Source organism: Bos mutus, chromosome 4 (assembly GCF_027580195.1).
Source record: "Bos mutus isolate GX-2022 chromosome 4, NWIPB_WYAK_1.1, whole genome shotgun sequence".
Classification (NCBI taxonomy): Eukaryota; Metazoa; Chordata; class Mammalia; order Artiodactyla; family Bovidae; genus Bos; species Bos mutus.
In genome coordinates this window covers 75,284,615-75,308,355 of record NC_091620.1, presented here as the reverse complement: position 1 = coordinate 75,308,355, position 23,741 = coordinate 75,284,615, and the positions used below count along the sequence as shown (strand labels likewise).

Genomic DNA, 23,741 nt, shown 5'->3' with positions numbered 1-23,741 from the left:
GTAAAATCAATCTTGCTTCACAAAAATAGAGGTTAACAGAAAAAAAAATCAGGAACCTACTGAGTTTTTAAAATAGGAAAGTGAAGATGTTTCTGTATGACAAAGGCAACCTGCTCCATTTACTATGAAGGTTCAGCGTAGTATCTCCCCATGATTTCAGTGATCTCACTTTTATGCAATCCCAATATTATCAGCCTGAGTAAGCATTTCTGTTGAGTTTCATGCACTTTACAGGTACGATGATTTTCTTATGAATATGGTGTTGAGAGTGGAGAACTACCTGAAATCAACCACTAGTTCAACTGGAGAAACAGGTCTGTATGAGAAAATCAAGAGTTTCTTTTATCTTTATTTACAGAGGAAGTTTTCAAATCTTAGCAAGCCTAAAAAAAATCACCTTAAAAAAAAAGTGAAGCTGTTAGTCGCTCAGTCGTGTCCAGCTCTTTGCAACCTAAGACTCTGGTTAAAATGCACATCTTCTGTGCCTTGCCCAGGTCTAGACTAGAGCCCAGGAGTCCACATTGTAAAACAGCTTCCCAGATGACTGCAATGCAGGTATTTTCAGACCTTCACTTTGAGAAATATGACACAGAGCTCCTTGGTCTGTTACTGCATTTACTCATCCTTCAGTAAAGGACAAGCAACTTCTGGGTGCTGCTGCAGAGAAGTGTGCCAAGAGGCAAGATTCAGTTCATGTCTCCATGTGGTATTTGATTGTCAAATGAGGTGTACTAGCAACACTTCTCTAGAGGTTCAGGGTTAGGAAGGTCACTAGGGGCTGAAGCTGTGAGAGGACTTTGTGGATCCAGCTTGGAAGGCTCTGGTGATCTTTCTTTCTTTCTTTCTGTCTTTTTTTTTTTGAGAGGGAAGATGGTGGAATCAGAGGGTTTCTGGAGTCAGGCCAACCTGGAACTGAAGGTCTAGGTGAAAAGGCTGGAAGGGTCAGGTAAAGCATAGGCACTTGTTCCTGGGGTCGGCTTTCCTCCAGGTCTTTACATAGGGACATGAAGACAGCTTTGAGGGAGAGTAATAACTTGGCATTCATGTTCAGGATGGGTTGGATCTGCAGTGCCAAAGGTACAGCAAGCAGTAGTGACAGAATACTCTCAGTTGGAAAGAAAGCTGAGTGGCACGATTAAAAACAAAACAAACAAACAAAAAACCATACTGGACTTGTTTGTACTTGTATGGGGGTGAGATGGTGTCCAGAGTGACGGGTGACCTTGGAGGAAGGAGAGCACTTGTAAAAGACAAAGTGCAAAGGGAGCCTTAATTCAGCTTCCTTCAAGCCAGTGTAGGGAACGATCTGGTAAACAGGCAGAGGACCTGTTTGTGTTGAGCCAACTGACCCTTTCCAGCGTCTCCACGTCTCTCTTAAAATAGAATCATCTTCTTCACACACTCCTCGCTGCTACTGACTACCTAAATAATACTAATAAAACACCGTCACCCTGAAATTGGGTCGAATAGGCCCAAATGGCCAGCCGCTTTGGCCCTGGCGATGGACCTGAAACTTCTCAGGTGAACCAGCTATTACCTCTCTCTAGCCAACTGGTTTCTGAACTTTGTTGCACAATGGACTCACCTGGGCATTAAAGGAGACAAAAACAACAAAAACCCAAACACCTAGTGCCCACATGTAACGTGCAGCATAATTTGGGAACCATCGGTCCAGCCACATCTCCACAGCTTTTTTTTTTTTTTTTTTAATTGGAGACTAATTACTTTACAATATTGTAGTGGTTTTTGCCATACATTGACATCCACAGCTCTTAAAAGACCAAATCCTCCTTCTCTGCCTTCAGCCTGGAGGGTGCCAGCGGCGGGTTTGGGGTCGGGTGGGGTCTGATCCCCGCGCCGCAGTCTCCCTTCCCCCCAGCCGGGTGTGCACAGCTCGAGGCTCGCGTGCGCGGCGCGGGCCGGGAGGAGGCGGTGCTGGGGCTTCTCGGGCCCCGGAGGCGGCGGAACCGAAAGCGGCGGCGAGGGGGGGCGGGGGGGTTGGCGGGGGGGACTGGGGAGGGGAGAGAAGGAGGGGCGGGAGTCCGGCGCGGTGGTGCGCGGAGGGCCGGGAATGCCCGCGGTGCGGGCCGCTCCGTGGCCGTGTCCAGGCTATGGCTCTCCGTCTGATCGCCGACTTCGATCTCGAGAAGGACGTGCTCCCGTGGCTGCGGGTGCAGCTGGCGGCGTCAGCGGCCGCCGGGGCCCGAGGCGGCGGCCCAGGTGCTGTAGGCGCGCGTCCGGCCGGGGGGCGGGGCGGGGGGCGCGTCCGGCCGGGGGGCCGTGGGGGGAGTGGAGGCGGGACAGTCATTCATATCTAGGGATTCCCAGGCTGCGCTCAAGTGGTGAGCACCGACCCAAAGCGGCAGCCTGTGCCCCCTGCCAGCCTGTGAAGTTTGGTCCTGAAAGGGGAACGTTGCCCTCTTTAGAGTCTGGGCTTTGTCATCCTCACCCCGGGCCGCTGGGTGAAGGTTGGAGGGGCAGCTCCCGGGCAAAGTCTCGGCCGAGCTATACCGCTTCTTCTGGCGAGTCCTCCATCTTCTGGCTTACTGATTGCCCACAGTAAGTCACCTTAAGCAGAAAGGCAGGGGACACTCGTGGTACCCTAAGCATCATCTCATCAGGCGGAGGAACAGCTGCCCAGGCTCTGTTCCCCTGGCGCAAGGCTGTGGGGAGTGGGAGAGGGTGGTTCTCTATACTTCATTCACATCTCACCTGTTTTAAAAAGATTTGTCACCCGGGTAGGGGATCTAGCAAGACTAGGGGCTGGAAGGTCTTACTTTATGAGAAAGAAAAGATGCTCAGGTGTCCTGCCCTACTTTCTCAGGGTGGATTGGAATACATTCCCTGCACTTGAGGCTTTGGTTTTCATATGTCTCAGAAATCCTTTGATTTTGAGGGAGTGAAAAGTGACTTTTGAGCCTTCCCAGCATTGATCAACTGAAACTTTAAAGAAGGGGAACTCCGTGATTTCTCAGGTTATTTTGTAAGAAGAGAAGTTTGCTTCACATAATGTTGCATCTTCAGGGCTTGGGTTCAGGTTCTAAGCAATGTACCCTGGAATCCCAGTTGTGCACAGGGAGCTAGCCACTTCAGTGTATTCCCCCCACTTCTGGTTTTCCTTAAGCACTGTAGACTGCTGGAAGGCATTTTTTGGGACACAGCTATCAAATTACCCGTATCTACAACTCCTTTCCCCTCATCACTGGAGAAAGTTTTCTGTCCTGTGGTTTTAGCTGAATATTTGTAGGGTTCCTTGTTTTGGCATGTTGGCTGTCTTGGTTCCAAATACATAGTCATCTTTGTCTAGCTCAAGACTCCAGTTTGACTAGTGAGTTTGACTAACGACTAGTGTCATTATTAGTAAAGGCTAACTTTGGCGGGGTAGGGGGTGGGAAAGTGCTGCATTTTAAAAAGTCTCCTGGATTCTAAAGAGTTTCTGAAGGTTTGTGCTTTTCAACACAAAAGTCCTTTCTCTGGCATGTGTTCTCAGTCATGTACGACTCTTTGTGACTCGGTGAACTATAGCCTACCAGGCTCCTCTGTCCATGTAATTTTCCAGGCAAGAATATGGAGCTGGTTGCCATTTCCAAGGGATCTGCCCAATCCAGGGGTCAAACCTGTGTCTCTTGAGTCTCCTGTATTGGCAGGCAGATTCTTTACCACTGCGCCACCTGGGAAGCCCCTTTTCTCTGGACCATCTCCTTATATAGCTAAGTGGCAGGTGCTCGAGAATGAGAAGTTAGATGAAGTGTGAAATGCCACAGTCTTATGTTTCAGTAATGTGATTGAAAAGCAGTGTGTGAGCCAGTTAGATTTTGGCTTCCTTGTGTCTTTAATCCATCTGTGAAGACACATAGACTTGTACATTGACATTCCACCAAACAGCAGATACCCTTGGGTCCTCAGAAAGTAAACTTACTAGGAATACCAGCTTTTTCTCATATTGGTAGTATTTTGCTCCTACAGAGCAGCTTGGCAAAAATATTAGCCCTGTTATCCTAAAAGACATTGTTACTTCTGATAATCACTAGTGGCAGCTTAAAAAACCCCACAAGTTAATTCTTCTGCTGCTGTAATTTGTAGCACTGGCAGAGGAATCTGGAATTCTATTTTATCTCTAGCATAGCTCTGACTCCACACATTTGTGTAATTATTTTCCTTTCAAAGTCGCAGCTGTTCAAATGTAAATTATGAATAATTATACCATTGTAAGTCTCCTCTCTGCACACTTACTCTCTAAATTTGAAGCCTTAATGTTCTTACATAAATAAATACAGTTGAAGATTTCTTAGTGGTGCTAAGTAGTACACCTGATGTATGACATATTTCTGGCAAAATAGCCAGAGAGCTAGGCTAAGTTAGCCAGGCAGAAATTCAGTGGGATAGCATTTTAGTCAATAAGGGTTAAGAAATAAGGAGACCAGATTTGGTTACTGCCTCTGTTCCTGGTTCTGAGTTGAACTTTGGGGAAATTATTTCTCCTGAAATAAATGAAGAAAATATTTTTTCTTTAAAAAAAAATTAAAACAGTTATACAAAAGAATATTTTAACACATGTAAGCTATAAATAATATAAAAGCAAAACCATATACCTGTCTTAAAAATAGAACAATAGCAAGACTTTTGATGGTTCTTGGTTCTCCCTATTTGATCCTATTTCTCTTCATATGCCTCATCTATATGTTGTTGCCTACAACCATTTAAACTTTTATATTTTCACATTCCTTCAATCTTATTTGTAGTTTTAACCTGTATCTATCTCCCTAAGCAAAATATCATTTCATTTTCTTGTTTGTGAACTTTAAGTAAGTGAAAGAATATCATATGTATTCTTTCTGCTTTTTTTTCCTGATCAGTATTGTAAGATTTATCCATGTTGACTGGTATGTGATGTGTGATGAATTGCTTCAGTGATGTCTGACTCTTTGCGATACCATGGACTGTAGCATGCCAGGCTCCTCTGTCCGTGGGATTCTCCAGGCAAGAATACTGGAGTGGGTTACCATGCCCTCCTCCAGGGGATCTTCCAAACCCAGGGATCGAACCTGGATCTCTTATATCTCGTGCATTGGCAAGCAGGTTCTTTACCACTAGCGCCATGTTGACTGCTACAGGGCATTACTTTTCACTGCTGTATAGTATTCCTTTTGTGTGCCTATACAATATGGTAAACATGGAGATGCACTGCTTAGATCTTTGTTTCAAGGAAGGGCTTGTCCCAGGTGCTGTGAACGTGGCAGCAGAGCCCTCAGCTTTCAGCATCTTCAGGGATGGCCTCGGCAGAGGGCTGTATCACCCAAGTTTATGCCCCTTTAGGTGTGCCCTCCTCTAATAAGGGGTTCAGGTAGGATATAAAAGCCTGGGCATTTTGACTCACGTGGGACAACTGTGGCAATTCATTTCAATTCTGGAGCGTTCTTGATGGAAGACCTCAACGTCATCTGAGGCCACTGGACCTTTATTACAGCTTGACTTCTTCCCCCCACCCCGATCCTGCTTCTCCTTCCTGTTACAGACATTAATCCCACTTTAATAAGCACAATCTAGTAAATATACTGTGTACTAAAGTGTCTCAGGGTGTTTCCTCCGGAACCCATCTTACTTATCCTTTTCCTGATGGTGACATTTGGGAGGTTTCTGGGGTTTGCTGTTATATTCAAGGCTTTTACTAACCTTGTACACATCACCTGGTTCAAGTTTCTCTAGGATAGATGTCTGACAGTGAGGTTGCTGAGTCACAGGCTATGCACACCTTCACTTTTCCTATGTGCTCAATTGCTGCAGTTGTGTCTGACTCTTTGTGACCCTATAGACTGAAGCCTGTCAGGCTTCTCTGTCCATGGGATTCTCCAGGCAAGAATGCTGAAGTGGTTGCCATGCCCTTTTCTATGGGATCTTCCTGACCCAGAGATAGAACCTGTGTCTCCTGCATCTAAGACATTGAAGACAGATTCTTTATCCACTGGGTTACCTCCTGGGTAGTACCAAATTGCTATCCAAAATACTTGTATCATTTGTGTTATCAAAATATTTTTGGTACTCAATATCTTTACAAGCTCTTGATTTTTCCAAGTGTTTAATTTCTTGTCAGACTGGTGGGTCTAAATAATACATCTTTATGGTCTGAGGTTGAGCATCTCTCTATATATACTTAACTGGCTATTTGTGTTTCTTTTGTAGGGTGTTCATCCTTTTGTCTATTTTTTCTGTTATGGGGTTTTTTTTTTTCATATAGACTTTAAGGCATTCTTCACTCTGGATTCTAGTCCTTTGTTTATCATATATGTTCCAAGTATCTGGTTTTTTTTTTTTCAGTTTGTAATTACCTTTAATAAATAAGAGTTCTTGATTATAATGTAGTCTAATTTGTAAGTGTTTTTCCTTTATGGTTTGTGCTTTTGGAATATTTTAAAGAAACTTAGAAGCCATTAAGACATTTTTATATTAACTTCTAAAAGCTTTAAAGCTTTTCTTTTTGAATTTTGTTATTTTTTAAATTCACCTGGAATGTATTTCTGTATGTAATGTGATATAGGAATCAGGGGAACACTGGAGCCTTTAGAAGTAGTCTTGATATCTGTTACTTTTAAGCTGGGTGGTCGTTACATGGTTTTATTTTGTTATTATCTATAGCTTACATGTGTTAAAATATTCTTTTGTCAACTGCATTGTTTTTCTCTGTTAATAGCTAGTAGTTCTACGGTCACTAACCAGATAGCCCTACCTTTTCTCATTGACAGCAAAACCACTTCCTTTAAACATCATGTTTCCGTATGCATGTGAGTCTTCTTTTCTGGGTTTTAAATTTTGTTCCATTGGTCAATATAAGGTGAAGACACCTTAGTAACTATCTTTCTGTTAAGTCTTGGTAATTGGTGGAGTACGTCTCCTCACCTCAGTCTCTGTTGGGGTCCTCTTGGCTATTTTATGCTCCTTGTTCTTACGTTTAGATTTTGGAATCACCCTGTCAGATTTCACCAAAAAGTCTGTTGGATTTTTTAATTTGAGTTACAATGAATCTATAGATCAGCTAGGGGAGAAGTTGCATCTTTACGATATTAAATCTTCCCAATTGTGAACAAAGTATATAGCCTGTTATTTATTTAGAGCCTTTTTATGACTCTTAACAAGTTTTAGAATTTTCTCCATGAAAATTTACTAGATTTACTCCTGGGCTATTATTAGTTTTTGTTGCTCTCATAAATGGCACATTTAAAAACATTATATGTACTATTACTGGTATGTAGCAATATAATAGATTTTATATATTAATTTTTGTGTTTAATGCTTAATCTCTTGGAATACATTAGATCCTCAGGAAACTTAAGAAAAAGTCTGTGGTACGTGAATTTTCTGAGGTTTCAGTGTCACATATACTTAAGACCAGGAAGAATGTGGGTTTCCATTTCTGTGTCTCCTTGTCTGCTTCAGTTAGCACTAGATTTGTGAATTTGTTAGAATTTAGTAATATTCCAGACTGATTATTCTTTCTAATATTGTAATTATTCATCTTTTCCAGGGAAGTGATATATTGTACCAGGTGACTGCCTCAAGGGTAGTGCTTTTGTTGTTGCCTCCTAGATACCCCCAAACAGATTCGGGGGCTAGAGGATTGGCTTTGCCACGTTATTTTTCTTTATTGTTTCAGTCTTCTCTTGCCACTGTCTTTCCTGTTCACTGTTCCTCCCCCTACTTTCCTAGTCTCCTTTTCTGAGTCTCTTCTCTTTCTGGCTTCATCACCCCACCCTTGATTTTCCTCATTTTATCCAGAATATGAAATATAAATCACGTAATGATGTTTACTTCATAAGTTTAGGAATTATAGCACCTAGTCATGTTGAGCAGGAGGATTTATGTGAATTATTTACAGAATAGAAATGTCATAGGTATAATCATATTTTAATCATACTCCTTGATCTGTGTTTTAGAAACTAGTTCAAATTTTTGTATAAGGCTGTGAGACTCCCCATGCTCCAATAGTCATTTGAAAGAAAAGAAATACTTTTATATGAAATTTATCTTATTTCATAGCAGTTGGAAACCAAATCTGCATACTTGGTAAACATCTTCTTTTAAAGTGAAATCACTGGTGTTTAGCACAGAATACACTGAGCTGGATGAGACTATGTGGCAAACCAGCTTAAATTTCACATGAGCTGTAACTTTGCCAACACCCTTAGTATCTACTTATTTTTTTTTATAATAGATTTACTTTTATGCAAGTAACTATCAAAATGCTACATTTTTTCTTCATGAACTCTGATTTAACTAACTGTAAAACTAAACCACATTTCCTCATTTGAAATTGCTAAACTTCCTCCTGGACTTTCCAATGATGAACTGTGGGAGAATAGTCAGAATGAATAAGCAAAGAGGTTATTGAATAAGTCTTTTAAAAGGGTGTGTCTAAACCATGAGCAGCTAATCTGAAGAGGAAGGGCTAGCGGGTTTATAGTGTGTGGTGAGATGCCAGTGTCTGGATTTCCAGTATTACCAAATTTATCTAATGCAAATGTCATAGAGATGAGAACCATGTGCTTAACTGCAGAATTATTTAAGACTGCAATCATTGCTCCCTAATAGACCCATGAAGGCATAATTTTTATTATTTCCTTCAAATCTGTATGTAATGATTACATTGTAAGCTGGTTATAATTGTGCTGTCTAAATAATATTGTTTAATGTATATTGTAAATATGTACTTCAGTGGTTCTCAGTTCTGGCTGCCCATTGGAGTAACAAAGCGAACTTAAAAACACACACAGGAGAGAGCAGGACCTTTACCAGCTCAAAAAAATCAGAATATTTGGGGGCAGGATTTGGGCATCCATGTTCTTTCAAAATTTCCCCTGATGATTCTGACACAACCAGCCTTGAGAACCCCTGAGTTAATGGAATAAGCATATATCATTTGTAATCTGCACTTGTTGAAGACTTTTTTTTTTCTCTTAATATTATAGTGATTTGAAAATAGGTGTGCTTTTGCAAGGAAATTGGATTTTCTTAGCAAGATTCTTATAAAGGAGTTTCTTATCTTAGTTAAAACCTTTTAAGTGTACTTTTGAGAAAGTCCCAGCATCCTTATAATCTGGAAAGAAAAAAAAAATACTTTGCAAAATATTGACACATTACATTCCAGGAGTTTTGAGTCATATGCAGGATGAAAAATAACTCACAGAAATTCTCTTTAGATGTCTGCAAAATCTACCTTAAAGGATTTTTCAGTAATTACCCATTTTCCTATTATAAGTATGATAGAGGAAACAGTTCATTCTGTTTACCTTTTCTTTCCTATTCAGCAGTAAGCCAACTGAATCATACTATTATCCTAAGAGACCAAGGGATTATTTATTTTTAATCATTGAGAAGTGTTTCTGATACCTCACTAGACATTGAAAGTTGTATATACACATATATAAGCAACACTCGCCCCTCCCTTTGCCTTGTCTGCAGACAATCCACGCAGTTTCTTTCTGTAAAGATTTTGGAAGAGAGATTGCAGGATGATTCCTGGGTTCTCAGTGAACCTGCTCTTTGCCTTTCTAAATGTTTCCCACTGCCAGCTCCAGTGCAGGGATTGAGCTCACCAATTATCCTGATTTTGTATCTTGATTCTTCCTTTTTAATCAGGAATACAGGCTGAAGTTTGCTCTGATTTATAGGGTATTTTGCATATTTTTTTCTGAATATTGGTATTTGTCATAATCAACATGATATTTAACATCAAAAACACTATTCTTGTGTGGGGAAGATGAGTCAAGTTTAAACAATTTATTTTGAGGAAATTGGGGAAATATGCATTTCTCTCTGATTAATGATGATAATTATTGATGCTGTTTCTAACCAGTGTTTAAATCCTTTAACTGTAGAATCCAGAGGAATATCCTAAAATTTTAGAAGAAAGGTGATGATCAGTTAACTTACAAGTTAAATGTTTTGTGTAAACAATCTTTATATCCGTCATTGAAGATGGCCTTCATACAGAAAAGTACACAGATCACAGAGCACAGGTCAGTTAATTGTCACAAAGTGAGGCACCTCCGTGGAACCAGCACTCAGAGCAGGAAGGAGAACATTAATAGAACCCCAAAGATCCCCTTCATATTCCTTTTCAGCTGTCATTCATCTAGCACCATAGATTCTTTTTGCCAGTTTTTGAAACTTGTGTATAAATTAAATCATACAGTTTGTGCCTTTTGGGGAGGAATGAAAATATGAGTTTCCTTTACTCAATTATTTATGTATGTATGTATTTTATAGCAAGTTAATTAATTCTTATTGTTACATAACATTCCATTGTTTGAATATATCATGATTTATTAGTTCTTTGCTTGATGAATATTTTGGGTTTCCAGTTTTGGCTTTTATGAATCATAGTGCTGTATATTTCATATGTGTCATTTGCCAAATTATGTATATACTTCTGATGAGATATAAGTACACAGACAATTGTTGAGCCATATATATTCAGCCTTAGTAGATTCTGCTAGTTTTGTCCAATGTACACTTCCATTAGCAAGATTTCCTTGAGATACTTGCTAATCACTACTTTCCTCTTCCTTAAAGGTCATTACTAATCTGATCTCCAGTAAAATAGATTAGCTTTGCCTGTTTTTAAGCTCTATATGAGGGAATTATCAGTGTTCTTTTGTATTTGGCTTTTAAAATCTAATGCAGATATATTTTTGTTAGATACGTTTTTTTTAATTTTTAATTTTATTATTTTTTTTCTTATATGATATTATATATGTTTTAATGCCATTGCCCCAAATCATCCCCCACCTCCCTCTCCCACAGAGTCCAAAAGACTGTTCTATACATCTGTGTCTCTTTTGCTGTCTCACATACAAGGTTGTCGTTACCATCTTTCTAAATTCCTTATGTATGCGTTAGTATACTGTATTGGTGTTTTTCCTTCTGGCTTACTTCACTCTGTATAATAGGCTCCAGTTTCATCCACCTCATTAAAACTGATTCAAATGTATTCTTTTTAATGGCTGAGTAATACTCCATTGTGTATATGTACCACTGCTTTCTTATCCATTCATCTGCTGATGGACATCTAGGTTGCTTCCATGGCCTGGCTATTATAAACAGTGCTGCGATGAACATTGGGGTACACATGTCTCTTTCCCTTCTTGTTTCCTCGATGTGTATGCCCAGCAGTGGGATTGCTGGGTCGTATGGCAGTTCTATTTCCAGTATTTTAAGGAATCTCCACACTGTTCTCCATAGTGGCTGTACTAGTTTGCATTCCCACCAACAGTGTAAGAGGGTTCCCTTTTCTCCACACCCTCTCCAGCATTTATTGCTTGTAGACTTTTGGATCGCAGCCATTCTGACTGGCGTGAAATGGTACCTCATTGTGGTTTTGATTTGCATTTCTCTGATAATAAGTGATGTTAAGCATCTTTTCATGTGTTTGTTAGCCATCTGTACGTCTTCTTTGGAGAAATGTCTATTTAGTTCTTTGGCCCATTTTTTGATTGGGTCATTTATTTTTCTGGAATTGAGCTGCAGGAGTTGCTTATATATTTTTGAGATTAGTTGTCAGTTGTTTCATTTGCTATTATTTTCTCCCATTCTGAAGGCTGTCTTTTCACCTTGCTTATAGTTTCTTTTGTTGTGCAGAAGCTTTTAATTTTAATTAGATCCCATTTCTTTATTTTTGCTTTTATTTCCAATATTCTGGGAGGTGGATTATAGAGGATCCTGCTGTGATGTATGTTGGAGAGTGTTTTGCCTATGTTCTCCTCTAAGATTTTTATAGTTTCTGGTCTTACATTTAGATCTTTAATCCATTTTGAATTTATTTTTGTGTATGGTGTTAGAAAGTGTTCTAGTTTCATTCTTTTACAAGTGGTTGACCAGTTTTCCCAGCACCACTTGTTAAAGAGATTATCTTTTCTCCACTGTATATTCTTGCCTCCTTTGTCAAAGATAAGGTGTCCATAGGTGTGTGGGTTTATCTCTGGGCTTTCTATTTTGTTCCACTGATTTATATTTCTGTCTTTGTGCCAGTACCATACTGTCTTGATGACTGTGGCTTTGTAGTAGAGGCTGAAGTCAGGCAGGTTGATTCCTCCAGTTCCATTCTTCTTTCTCAAGATTGCTTTGGCTATTCGAGGTTTTTTGTATTTCCATACAAATTGTGAAATTATTTGTTCTAGCTCTGTGAAAAATACCGTTGGTAGCTTGATAGGGATTGCATTGAATCTATAGATTGTTTTGGGTAGTATACTCATTTTCACTATATTGATTCTTCCGATCCATGAACATGGTATATTTCTCCATCTATTAGTGTCCTCTTTGATTTCTTTCATCAGTGTTTTATAGTTTTCTATATATAGGTCTTTAGTTTCTTTAGGTAGATATATTCTTAAGTATTTTATTCTTTTCGTTGCAATGGTGAATGGAATCCAAATTGGAAAAGAAGTCAAACTCTCACTGTTTGCAGATGACATGATCCTCTACATAGAAAACCCTAAAGACTCCACCATAAAATTACTAGAGCTAATCAATGAATATAGTAAAGTTGCAGGATATAAAATCAACACACAGAAATCCCTTGCATTCCTATACACTAATAATGAGAAAATAGAAAGAGAAATTAAGGAAACAATTCCATTCACCATTGTTAGATATGTTTTTAAACATCTCCTTCTAGATATTAACTTGTGATTATTTCTGTTTTAGGTGTTTTAGAAAACAATTATGAGTGCTTACGTGTACTAAATGTTGAACGAAACAGAAATATTATTTATACCTATAAGGTAAGTCTATATTCTTTTTTAAATTGAGGTAGAATATACATAACACGAGGAGGGTATGACAACCCACTCCAGTATTCTTGCCTGGAGAATCTCCATGGAAAAAGGAGCAAAGCATTCATGGGATCACAAAGCATTGAACACAAAGAGCAGCTAAGCACACACACATATACTTAACATAAAATTTACTCTTTAACCATTTATATATATATATTTTTTTTTTCAACAGACTTTTATGCTTTATCTTTAGAAGGTATAGTGAATAAGACTTGTTGGCATTTAATCTTTAACATATGACTTTTTTTTTATTTTGTGAGATTGAATAGGGTAATTGAAATTCAGTCTTATGTATAAAATAAAACTATACCCAATGTCTGATACAGTGCTCAAAGGTTTTGAATAAATGAACAGTTTCATCCTCTAGAGGAAAAATGCCAAGTAAGAGATATTTAAACTTAATCAATATGTTAAGTTTTTATCTTTGAGAAAACATTAAATATTATTACTGTACATCATCTGTTTGGATTTCTGTATACTCAGGGTTTTGAGGCATTATTTAACAGTGTGTTTTCAATGTTAACTGTTCTAAGGAAAGAAAATTTAACTTCGTGGATAATTTTACTGTAATAGTGAAACATGAAAGAATAATTGGTGGCCAGTTTGCTTTGCAAGTTGTATTACTGTACTTTATTTGCTTAAAGAAGTTATTTTAAGTTGTATCCATGAGGATGCTACATTCAAGGAATTCTATGATTCATGAAGTTTTTGGTTGTTGTTCAGTTGCTTAGTCATGTCTGACTCTTTGCCAAGCTTCCCTGTCTTTTGCCATCTCCCAGAGTTTGCTCAAACTCATGTCCATTGAGTTGGTAATGCCATCCAACCATCTCATCCTCTGCCATCCGCTTCTCTTCCTGCCTTCAGTCTTTCCCAGCATCAGGGTCTTTTCTAATAAGTCAGTTCTTCTCATCAGGTGGCCAGAGTATTGGAGCTTCAGCTTCAACATCAGTCTTCCCAATGAATATTCAGGGTTGATTTCTTTTAGGATTGACTGGTTTTGATCTCCTTTCAGTCCAAGGGGCTCTCAAGAGTCTTCTCCAACACCACAGTTTGAAGGCATCAATTCTTTGGTGCTCAGCCTTTATTATTGTCCAGCTCTCACATCTGTACATGACAACTGGAAAAACCATAGCTTTGACTGTACAGACCTTTGTCAGCAAAGTAATGTCTCTGCTTTTTAATACACTGTCTTGACTTGTTATAGCTTTTCTTCCAAGGAGCAAGCATCTTTTTATTTCATGGCTGCAGTCACCATTCACAGTGATTTTGGAGCCCAAGAAAATAAAATCTGTCCCTGTTTTCCATTGTTTTGCCATCTATTTGCAAAGAAGTTTTACTTCTAAGACTATCATGGACTTATTCTACCTACTTTCAGTATCCATCGTTCATATTCTTTTACAGAAATAAATGAAAGTAGAAAAAGATTTGCTCCTTCACTATGCTGTGTCCTGTAGACAGGCTCCCTCAAACTCACTGAGCTGTGTGTTCATGGTTCCCTTTCACCGCTTGACCTGTGTTGCCATCGGAAACGTGTTCAGTCCTTCTCTGACATGCACAGCAGGCTACCTTTAGAGTGCTTATTGCTAATACTGGTTGAATTATTGCAGATTTCTTTTAAAGCTAGTAAATTCCTAAACAATGACCTTTAATAAACATCTAGTTAATTTTTTCTTTTCAGGACAATAAGGGAAATGTCTTCTTTGGATTGTATGATTACCAAACCAAACAAAATGAGGTAAAAATCACCATAAATTATACATTAGTTTTCAGTTACTTTACTGCCTTTGGTTTTCCTTTTTTTAAGATACAAATTTATTTTATATTTCTTTGTCTTCCTTCTCTTGCCCTTTTGTACTGTCTTTAAAAAAAAAAAAAACATGTGAGGACTCCTGGACCAAATGTCAACTGTAGTCTTTTAGTCCTTTGAGATTTAAGCTGAACAGGTTCAAACCAATTATCCAGTATTCTGTAGGAATGTAGGAAGTCCAGTGGCCTCCCTAGGATGTGTGTTTCCCAGAAGCTTAGAATGTCAGAATGACCTCTGAGTTCTGCTTCTGCAGAACTTCACTGATTTTCTTCTCATTACTTCTCAAAGATCCAGTTGTAGAATCAGCCTCTTTTTCTTAATCTTTCCTCAGACAGCTCACATAACACATTGGTTAATGTGACAGGCTTGTCTAATTCTTGAGGCAAGTGGGAGGAGGTCCCTTTGTGTCTATGTAAAAATAATTTGTAAATATCAAGAGACTGAGAAGTCTATAAATGTACACTGTCACAGTCATTCCAAAACACATTATTACATGAAAAAGCAAGTTGCCAGGATAATGCATTCCATTTATGTTTTATAAAAAACTTGCAAGAAAATAACATAATATATATGTGTGTAAATATATTAAAAACTCATTTTGAATGATCTGAAAGACTACAGAGTAAATTACAAAATGTTTCTTTTTCAAAAGGGTTTGGGATAGGGTGAATATAATGGAGAACTTAGACTTTTTGTTTGGTAGTGTTTGCATGTTTTAAACACTTATTAGACTATGTGTGTTATTACATAATTAAAAGGATGAAGCAGTTACAATTAAGTATATACATTCATGCCTCTTCTTACTTATAAATAAGAATCCCTCAGAGCAAGAATAAAGGAAACCATAATTTGTCACATGAATTCAGAGCTATCTTATTAACTCAAGTTTACTTTTCCTGACTTATTTTTATCAACTTTTGGCCATTGCATTCTAGTATGTTTTCAGTGCTTTGTTAGTCTGCAAGTACTATTTACCTTCGTAATAGTTCTGCTAGTCACTGTTTCTCTTAACTTATTCTCTCCTGAAGTCTAAGATTCTATCTTTCCTTATACCCTGAATATGTTTTAAGAGAGTTTGCTTAATATAACTGTGATTGTCTCCATTTCCTCAGTCTGCATCTCACATCCTCCTTCTGCATGACCATTTTAATTTTCTTTGATATTCCAGGAAATAGAATCTTGCAACATTTAAACAGTAAGAAAATAAAATACAGGTTAAATAAAAATAGCAGATTACTTTGCCAGTGTTCTAAATATGGGCATCCTTTAGGAGATGCACTTGTGACAGTCTCTTAGGCATAGTTAATGATGTCATAGTTATGTAATTTGATTAAAATGCTAACTTGCCTTCATAATCCTAATTGCTCGCCCTTGAGTGCTTATTATGTGTGGCAGACATTGTAGTAAGTATTCTCACATGGATTATTTAACTTAGCACTTCTAAGAATCTCCCAAGATAGGTAGTAACATGATTCCTATTTTGCTGATGGGAGGATAAAATGGTTGAGTAATTCATCCAAAGTCACACAGCTAGCAAGTGACAGAATTAGGATTTGAGCCTGGGTCTAGCTTGACTTCAAGGTCTGTGCTTTTAACCACTACACTGTGTTGTCTCCTGGTTAAATTTCAGTGCCAAACATGGCCTACAATAGCAAACTTTTTTCTTAAAAAATAATCTGAAACTTCTCAGTATAGATAAACTGGTTCATTGGTGGTCCTTTAATAAAATGCTTGCCACAGTGATACTTGCTAAAGAGCTGAGTGGGGATTTGCATTCATAAAATTGTTATTTAACATGAAACTCCAAATTAAAAAATACTTCTGTTTTAATAGCATCTCTATACATTTGAGAAAGATTTGCAAGTTGTCAGTTGCTCAGTCAACAAGGAGAAAACTTTGCTGGGTAAGTTGAACTCTTTTATTGCTACAAGTCGAGAACTAAGCTATATTTTTTGAGTTTCAAAGTATTGAATTTTTACAATAGTTGATTATTCTGGGAAAAGATGTACTTTCGAGATAAGATTTGAAATAAAGAATCTGTAGAGTCTACCTACAATAAAGGGTGCTTTGTATTTTACTTTGATCATCCACTGACAGATCCTTTGAGCCCTCACTGATTCTGGGTATTATCTGGTAAACTTTAACAAGCCACTGCATAGATTATTTGCTGATGGATTTTTTTTTCTTTTTCCATTAGCTACAAGTTTAGTTCAAGCTGCTAAAGAAGGAAGGAGTAATGAGCTTCAACCAGGTAATGAAATTATACTTTTTAGTACTTGTTGATAGATGAAGATTTATTGAACTACTAAGTCAAACTGCAAGCATATTTACAAATAGCTTTATCTCAGAATACAAAGGCAAAGGTCATGTCAGGCATGTTCTTTGCATTTTTTCCAAGTAAACAAGAAAGTACAGAAAATAATATAACAGTGAATAACAGAAATATTAAAAAAAGGCAGTTAGCACCTGCAGACTAAACAGGTGCTACAGGCAGAAAGAAGCTGGTACCAAAGGTCGGGAAGAGGTTAGTATTTGAGCCCAGATAGTTTGAGGGATGATCCTAGGAGTTTTTAAACAGAGACCTGAAAGGAGGGGGGCAGCAAGCATGCATCTATGCAATGCAAGAGACCCAGGTTTGATCCCTGGGTCAGGAAGATCCCCTGGAGGAGGGTATGGCAACCTACTCTTGCCTAGAGAATCCCATGGACAGAGGAGCCTGGCAGGCTGCAGTCCATAGGGTCGCAGAGTCAGACACCACTGAAGCAACTAAGCAGCGGCAGCATGGGGAAGCGCATTTCTGGCAGAAGGAACAGCCAGCATGAAGGCCCTGAGGCCAGAGTGCTTGGTAGACTCCCTGGCTGTTCCAGGATAGTGAGGTCAGTGAGGCTGGACTGGAGTGAACAAGGGCAGAGTGGTGGGAAATAAGGCCAGCAGGAAATGAACGTGAGTTGCAGACAGATCATGGAAGCCCTTAGGAGGTCTTTTGTTCAGCTACAATTTCAGAAATTATGTGACCAGAAAGTACTATAGGATCTGTTTTAATGATTAGTCCTTTGAACAAATATTATGTAAATATTTTGCCTTTTGCTGAAGGCTGATTTTTTGTTTGTGAATAACTTGATAAGCCAGTTGATTATAAAATGTAGTTTGCCTCAAGGTGTTAACACTGTTGCTTATCATGAGATTTTTCCATTGCAAATGAGACAGACTATAATGTATCTCATATAAGCAAGATAGAGTTCCTTGGTCTACAAACTTTATGACAAAATTTTTGTCAGCAGTGCTTCTCTTCTTGACCGAGGCCATGCAAACTTGTTTCATTTGGGAAATGGTTTTACGTAGGAAGCCAGGCCCAGCTACCCCTCTCACCCTTCCTGGGGTATGACATTTTCCCTAAGGCATAGCAGGTCCCTGTGGGCAGTGTCGTGGGCCCCACTGCTGCTCCAGGACCCCAGGAGCCTTTGTGGTCAGTTAAGTGCTGCAGATGCTCCATGGAGCTGCTTTAATTGCAAAGTTCTAATAACCAGAGCTTCTAAACAACCAGACCTGACTGAATTCTTCCAAGCTTTTCACTATTTCGCAATATGTACCTTTACCTGCATCAGACCAGGTTCTTTCTTTTTCTCATTCTTCACCCTCCCTGTGCCATGCCTATCCTTGTGCTTTTTTTCTTTTTTTAATTTAAATTCAGTTTAAACAAAGCAAAAATATTCACTCATTTCTCCCCTTACCTCCTACCCTCTGCCTCCTGCAACCACCGATCTGTTCTCTGTATCTATAAACCTGGTTTTGGTTTTGGTTTGATTTGGTTTTTAGATTCCACATATAAAAGAGATCATATGGTATTTGTCTTTTATTTTAGTTGATTTACTATATTGTGTTAGTTTCTGGTGTACAGAAAAGTGATTCAGTTACACACATATGTATTTTTCTTTTCAGATTCTTTTCTATTATGGTTTATTACAAGGTATTGAATATAGTTCCCTGTGCTCAACACTAAGAACTTGTTATCTATTTTATATATAGTAGTGCGTATCTGTTAATCCCAACTCCTAATTTATCCTTCCCTAACCCTTTCCCCTTTTAGTAAAGTTTGTTTTCTATGTCTGTGAGTCTGTGTCTGTTATATAAATAAGTTCATTGGTATATATTTTTTTAGATTCCATGTGTAAATGATATCTTGATATTTGTCTTTCTCTGACTTAACTTCATTAGGTCCATCCATGTTGCTGCAAATGGCATTATTTCACTCTTAGTATGACTTACTTCACTTAGCATAACACCTTGAGGTCCATCCAGCTGTCCCTTTTGGGCCTGCTGCTCTACTCCCTACAGCTTTGGTGTCCTGCCGGGTCTGTCTTGCCTTTCAGTGATGTACTCCCAGGCTCCATTGATACCTGGATTCTCTGAATTGTTAAGACAACTTTAAGCACGTAATGGAATCACTGTGGATTTTAGGGCTAAAAGTGATTGTAGAAATAATCTGATTCTGTAGTTCTTCACTTTATTTTTTAAATAACAAAACACTGGCAATTCCCTGGCAGTCCAGTGGTTAGGACTTGGCTCTTTCACTGCTGGGGCCCGGGTTCATTCCCTGGTTGGGAAACTAAGATCCTGCAAGCTGCACTCAGTGTGGCAAAAAAAAAAAAAAAAAAAAAAAAGGCAAAAATAAACTAAAAACAAAGCACCAAGGCCTAGGAAAGCTTCGTGATTTATTGAAGTATAAATATCAGGTTAGCGACAGATTTTAAACTAGAATTGATATCTCTAGTATCCTATTCCAGAGTGCTTCCCGTTACACTATGAAAGCACATGGTATGTTATCGAGAGACATTTCTGTTTGTCCAATTACTCTTTTCATTAAGCTACTTAGATTAAGCATCCGAGCTGCCCTAAAGAAATGAAAAATTAGTGTAGGAAGATGAATTTTGCCCTGCCCTCGATAAGCCTCGCATTTTAAAGGTAAGTGAAATTAGCTGATAATCTCATCTGGGAACAGATTCATTGACAAAAAAGCTGAATATAGGTGATTTGTTATTTTTCCAATGAGAATATTCCCCCGCCTGCCCCCTAAAAAGATTTTTCCCCTAGTTGGAATCTATAAACTTTTTGGGCAAGAGATGAAATAGTCAAACATCAACTTGTACTATTTACTGTATTAAATTAGTTATATATACTTAAGACAATAAGGAAAATTGCTTTTTTTTTTTTTGTCATTCCCACATTTCACAGTCTATTTTTCTTCACAAGTATCTTTGACATCAATATTTCTTATTCTTAGAGCCATTTTTTTGAGCCATCAAGCAGACTCCCTAGGCATCTCACTTTACCTTGTCTCAGTTATTAGAAGTATATAGCCCTTTTGAATCGTGAATGACCTGTCCCTGGAATTTTAATTCTAAGTACCCATCGACCAAACAACATTTGCTTTTGATTTTATTTTGTTGTTGTGTGTTTGTGACCCCATATAATAACTCACTCACTGTTTTGCTTTCAGTAAACTCTAAAAGGTATTTTTATAGAAATATCCAATTCTTGAAAATGTGAGGCAATATCCCAGAAAATATTTTATATTCTTTACATTTTTTTTTTCTTGACATAAAGCAATACTGTTAGGTTGTTTTCTTGAATAGTGAAAACTGGCATTGATTCAATTCCAGGCTGCTATACCATCCCCAAATTGTAAATGATTACTCAAAGTCAAGTCATTGAGGAAGCACATGAGAATATTAGAGCTGTTATAAGAACTCAAATATAAGGCAACTCCTTTTCTGAGGAGGGAAACTCTTGGTCTAACTTTGAATATCTGTGGTAACCCCATTCTAGCCTGTGTCCAAAACTTCCTCCTAATTACTATCTTTAACGACATTTGCTCAGATGTGACACTAAGGAAATAAGTGAGTCTTTATCCATGCAGCTCCAGCCTTCCTGAGGGAAGCCCAGTCCCTGTGCTAGTTGCTGTCAACCCTAACACATTCATTCATCAGAAATATTTATATTTTCCTACACAAACAGTATTTGCCATTGTGCTACAGAATTGTAGTGACACTGAACTGAGATGTATTTATTTCGACTTAAAAGCTGAGAGGGCCTGTGAAGTGATGGTAAAAATAGCTGAGAAATGGGTGGGAACGTGTTTCTCACTCCATGTACATTGACTCCTCCTTTATGATGTTTTCTGTATCTATTTGCGTTTTTTTTTTTTTTTTATTTGCGGTTTTAAGAAGTCTCAATTTTAAGCTAACTGCTTTTGTTTGTGGAGTAACTAATACAGTAAGTAATGCATTTTACATTTTCAAAGTTCAGGCCTATGTGGAAGAGTAATGTGTAATATTCTGGGCTTTGCTACTATTAAAAGCATCCTTTACTTTATAGGATCAAAGTGTTTAACTTTGTTGGTCGAGATCCACCCCATTAACAATGTGAAGGTTCTAAAAGCAGTGGATAGCTATATTTGGGTACAGGTAAGTGATCTCTTTAATCAAAAGGCATGAAACCTAGAGACAGTGGTGTTAAAAGTGTTTTCATACACATTATCACATTTAATCCTCAGAATAATCCAGTGAATGGGTATGGCTGGAATGAACACCTCTTCCCTCACAAACATGGAAATCAAAATTCAAACCTAGCTCTCTGTCTCTATTACATCATGGTTGTTTGATATAATAGATGTTTTTACATGATAAAATATTGAATATCAAAACACATTGAAAGGAACTTTGAAAATGGCTTATCTAATGTTTCATAGAGTTGACAGGTTAAATGCCTGTGTTTAAATGACATAATTAATCCCTGAATTTCTCAACTCCATGCACTGATGCAGAAGCACTGTGTGTATAACACAAATAGACTTATTTATAGTCAATCCTCATTGCTTGCACATAGAATTTGCAAATTCTGCTACCCACTAAAATTCATTTGCAACCCCCAAATCAGTCATTGGTAGACACGTGAAAATTTGTCACCCAATGTACATGTTCCCAGCTGAGGTAGAACAAGGTGACCCTGCCTTTCAGAGTCAGTTCTCAGACTATAAACAAACATTGTTTTCATAGTCAACTTAATGCCATGTTTTTCACTCTTTGGCAGTTGATTTCATGTTTAAAATGTCCTCCAAGTGTATTGCTGAAGTAGTGTTTCATGTTTCTAAGTGCAAAAAGGCTGCTATATACTTTACAGAGAAAATATGTGTGTTCATTAGATAAACTTCATTTAGGCATTATAGCGCAGCTGACTGAGTTCACTGCTAACGAATCAACAGTATCTTTAGTTGTGGCACGCCAAATCTTTTGATCATTGATGCAGCATACGGAATCTTTTTAGCGTGCACACTCTTAGTTGCGACGTGTGGGACCTGGTTCCCTGACCAGGGATCAAACCTGGTCCCCCTACAGTGGGAGTGCGGAGTCATAGCCACTGGACCACCAGGGAAGTCCCACGATGTCTTTAAAAAGGGACACACATTAGACCAAGTTTTGTTTTATTTTGTTGACAAAAATATTGTAGCTAGAGGCTCATAGGAGCGTGTATCACTATTTCCCTTGGGAACAGCGGTTCAGAGTTCAGTGTTTGTGGTGACCTTATGGAACATAGGGCTTCCACGGTAGCTTAGAAAGTAAAGAATCTGCCTGCAATGCAGGAGAGTCGGGCTTGATCCCTGGGTTGGGAAGATCCCCTGGAGAAGGGCATGGCTACCCACTCCAGTATTCTTGCCTGGAGAATCCCATGGACAGAGGAGCCTAGCGAACTACAGTCCATGGAGTCAAAAAAGAATTGAAAACGATTAAGCACTGATGCCGGCACAGATGGAAGGTAACTATCACTGAGAACAAGAATCGATTACCCTTGTTCCTGCTGGGTTGCATGAACAATTACCTCGTGTAGCCTCCCCCTACCCTACCTATCCTCAGCCTCTGACCTTGGGTCTCCCTCTGGCAGTATGTGTTGGGAGAACGGCCTGTCTCTCATGTGCCTGGTTGGCCACTGTCAGCCAGTCCTTCCGGCTGTGCATTTCACCACCACTCCTGGCTTCTCTCCGGGCCGCTGCTTGCTGCCAGACAGGGCCTGGCCTGGAACTTCTAAGCTACATTCCCTCCCCCAGGAATCCACTCTGTTTATTTACACTGTCCTCAGTGCAGGGGTGACTGTGGGACACTTCCCTTTTCTGGCATGTTCTTTTGGTTTCTTTACCATTTTTATCCAGGGCTGTGTAGGCAATGATGATGTTATTGAAGGATGGGTAATCAGAGTGTAGGAAGGAAAAAGGTTTTACAAATATACAGTTGCATAACACTCTGAATATATTTTAAAGATACTAAATTGTATTATTAATAGTGAAAACTGTGAATAGTGAATGTTGTTATGTGCATTTTATCTTAATTAAAAAAATTAAAAATGCAAGGTGCATGATTGCACCCCCATCCATGTGAAGTAGACCCACACTCATCTTGGTCCATCCAGTTTCAAGCCCTGCTCCATGCTCTCATGCTCAGGCCTCTGAAGAAATAAACTCCTCCAAGCCTCCACCCATGGCAAATCCCCACTTTCACCCTCTCTCCATTCTGCTCTCCTTTAGAGAAACACCATTCATTGTCCACAAAATTTGGTCTTACCCTGTGATCTATTTCCTTTTTCTTTCCAAAACACCCATGATGATTTCCAGTAGTACATTTTCCCTCTACCTGTGCAGCCTTCGTGAAGAAACTTCTTCAGGACAGTAGTGAGCGGAGTCCGGATCTCAGTCTGGGACCCTTGTAGAGTTCCCCACCAGCATGATTGTACCTTCCAGATAGTTCATTGGATAATTACACACTGTCCCCGTCCACATGCCTATAGTATGACCTTCCATCAATGAATATTAATGATCATAATCTAGCTCAATATTTACAAAAATAATTATTTTCCTAATATAGTCTATATCGGAGAAGGCAATGGCACCCCACTCCAGTACTTTTGCCTGGAGAATCCCATGGACAGAGGAGCCTGGTAGGCTGCAGTCCATAGGGTCGCTAGAGTCAGACATGACTGAGCGACTTCACTTTCATTTTTCACTTTCATGCATTGGAGAAGGAAATGGCAACCTAGTGCCATTGCCTGGAGAATGCCTC

The 23,741-nt window shown here is 38.8% G+C and overlaps 1 protein-coding gene across 1 annotated transcript in view; it reads left to right on the top strand.

Moving 5' to 3' along the window:
* The first annotated feature begins 2,027 nt into the window (after positions 1–2,027).
* Positions 2,028–23,741, top strand: part of GSAP (gamma-secretase activating protein) — a 99,671-nt gene continuing 77,957 nt past the window's right edge. Inside the window, exons 1-6 of the mRNA XM_070369669.1 lie at positions 2,028–2,220; positions 12,697–12,773; positions 14,506–14,562; positions 16,468–16,537; positions 16,832–16,885; positions 21,010–21,098. Of these exons, the coding sequence (XP_070225770.1) occupies positions 2,112–2,220; positions 12,697–12,773; positions 14,506–14,562; positions 16,468–16,537; positions 16,832–16,885; positions 21,010–21,098 (456 nt within the window). The 5' untranslated portion in view covers positions 2,028–2,111. The remainder of the gene's footprint in view (positions 2,221–12,696; positions 12,774–14,505; positions 14,563–16,467; positions 16,538–16,831; positions 16,886–21,009; positions 21,099–23,741) is intronic.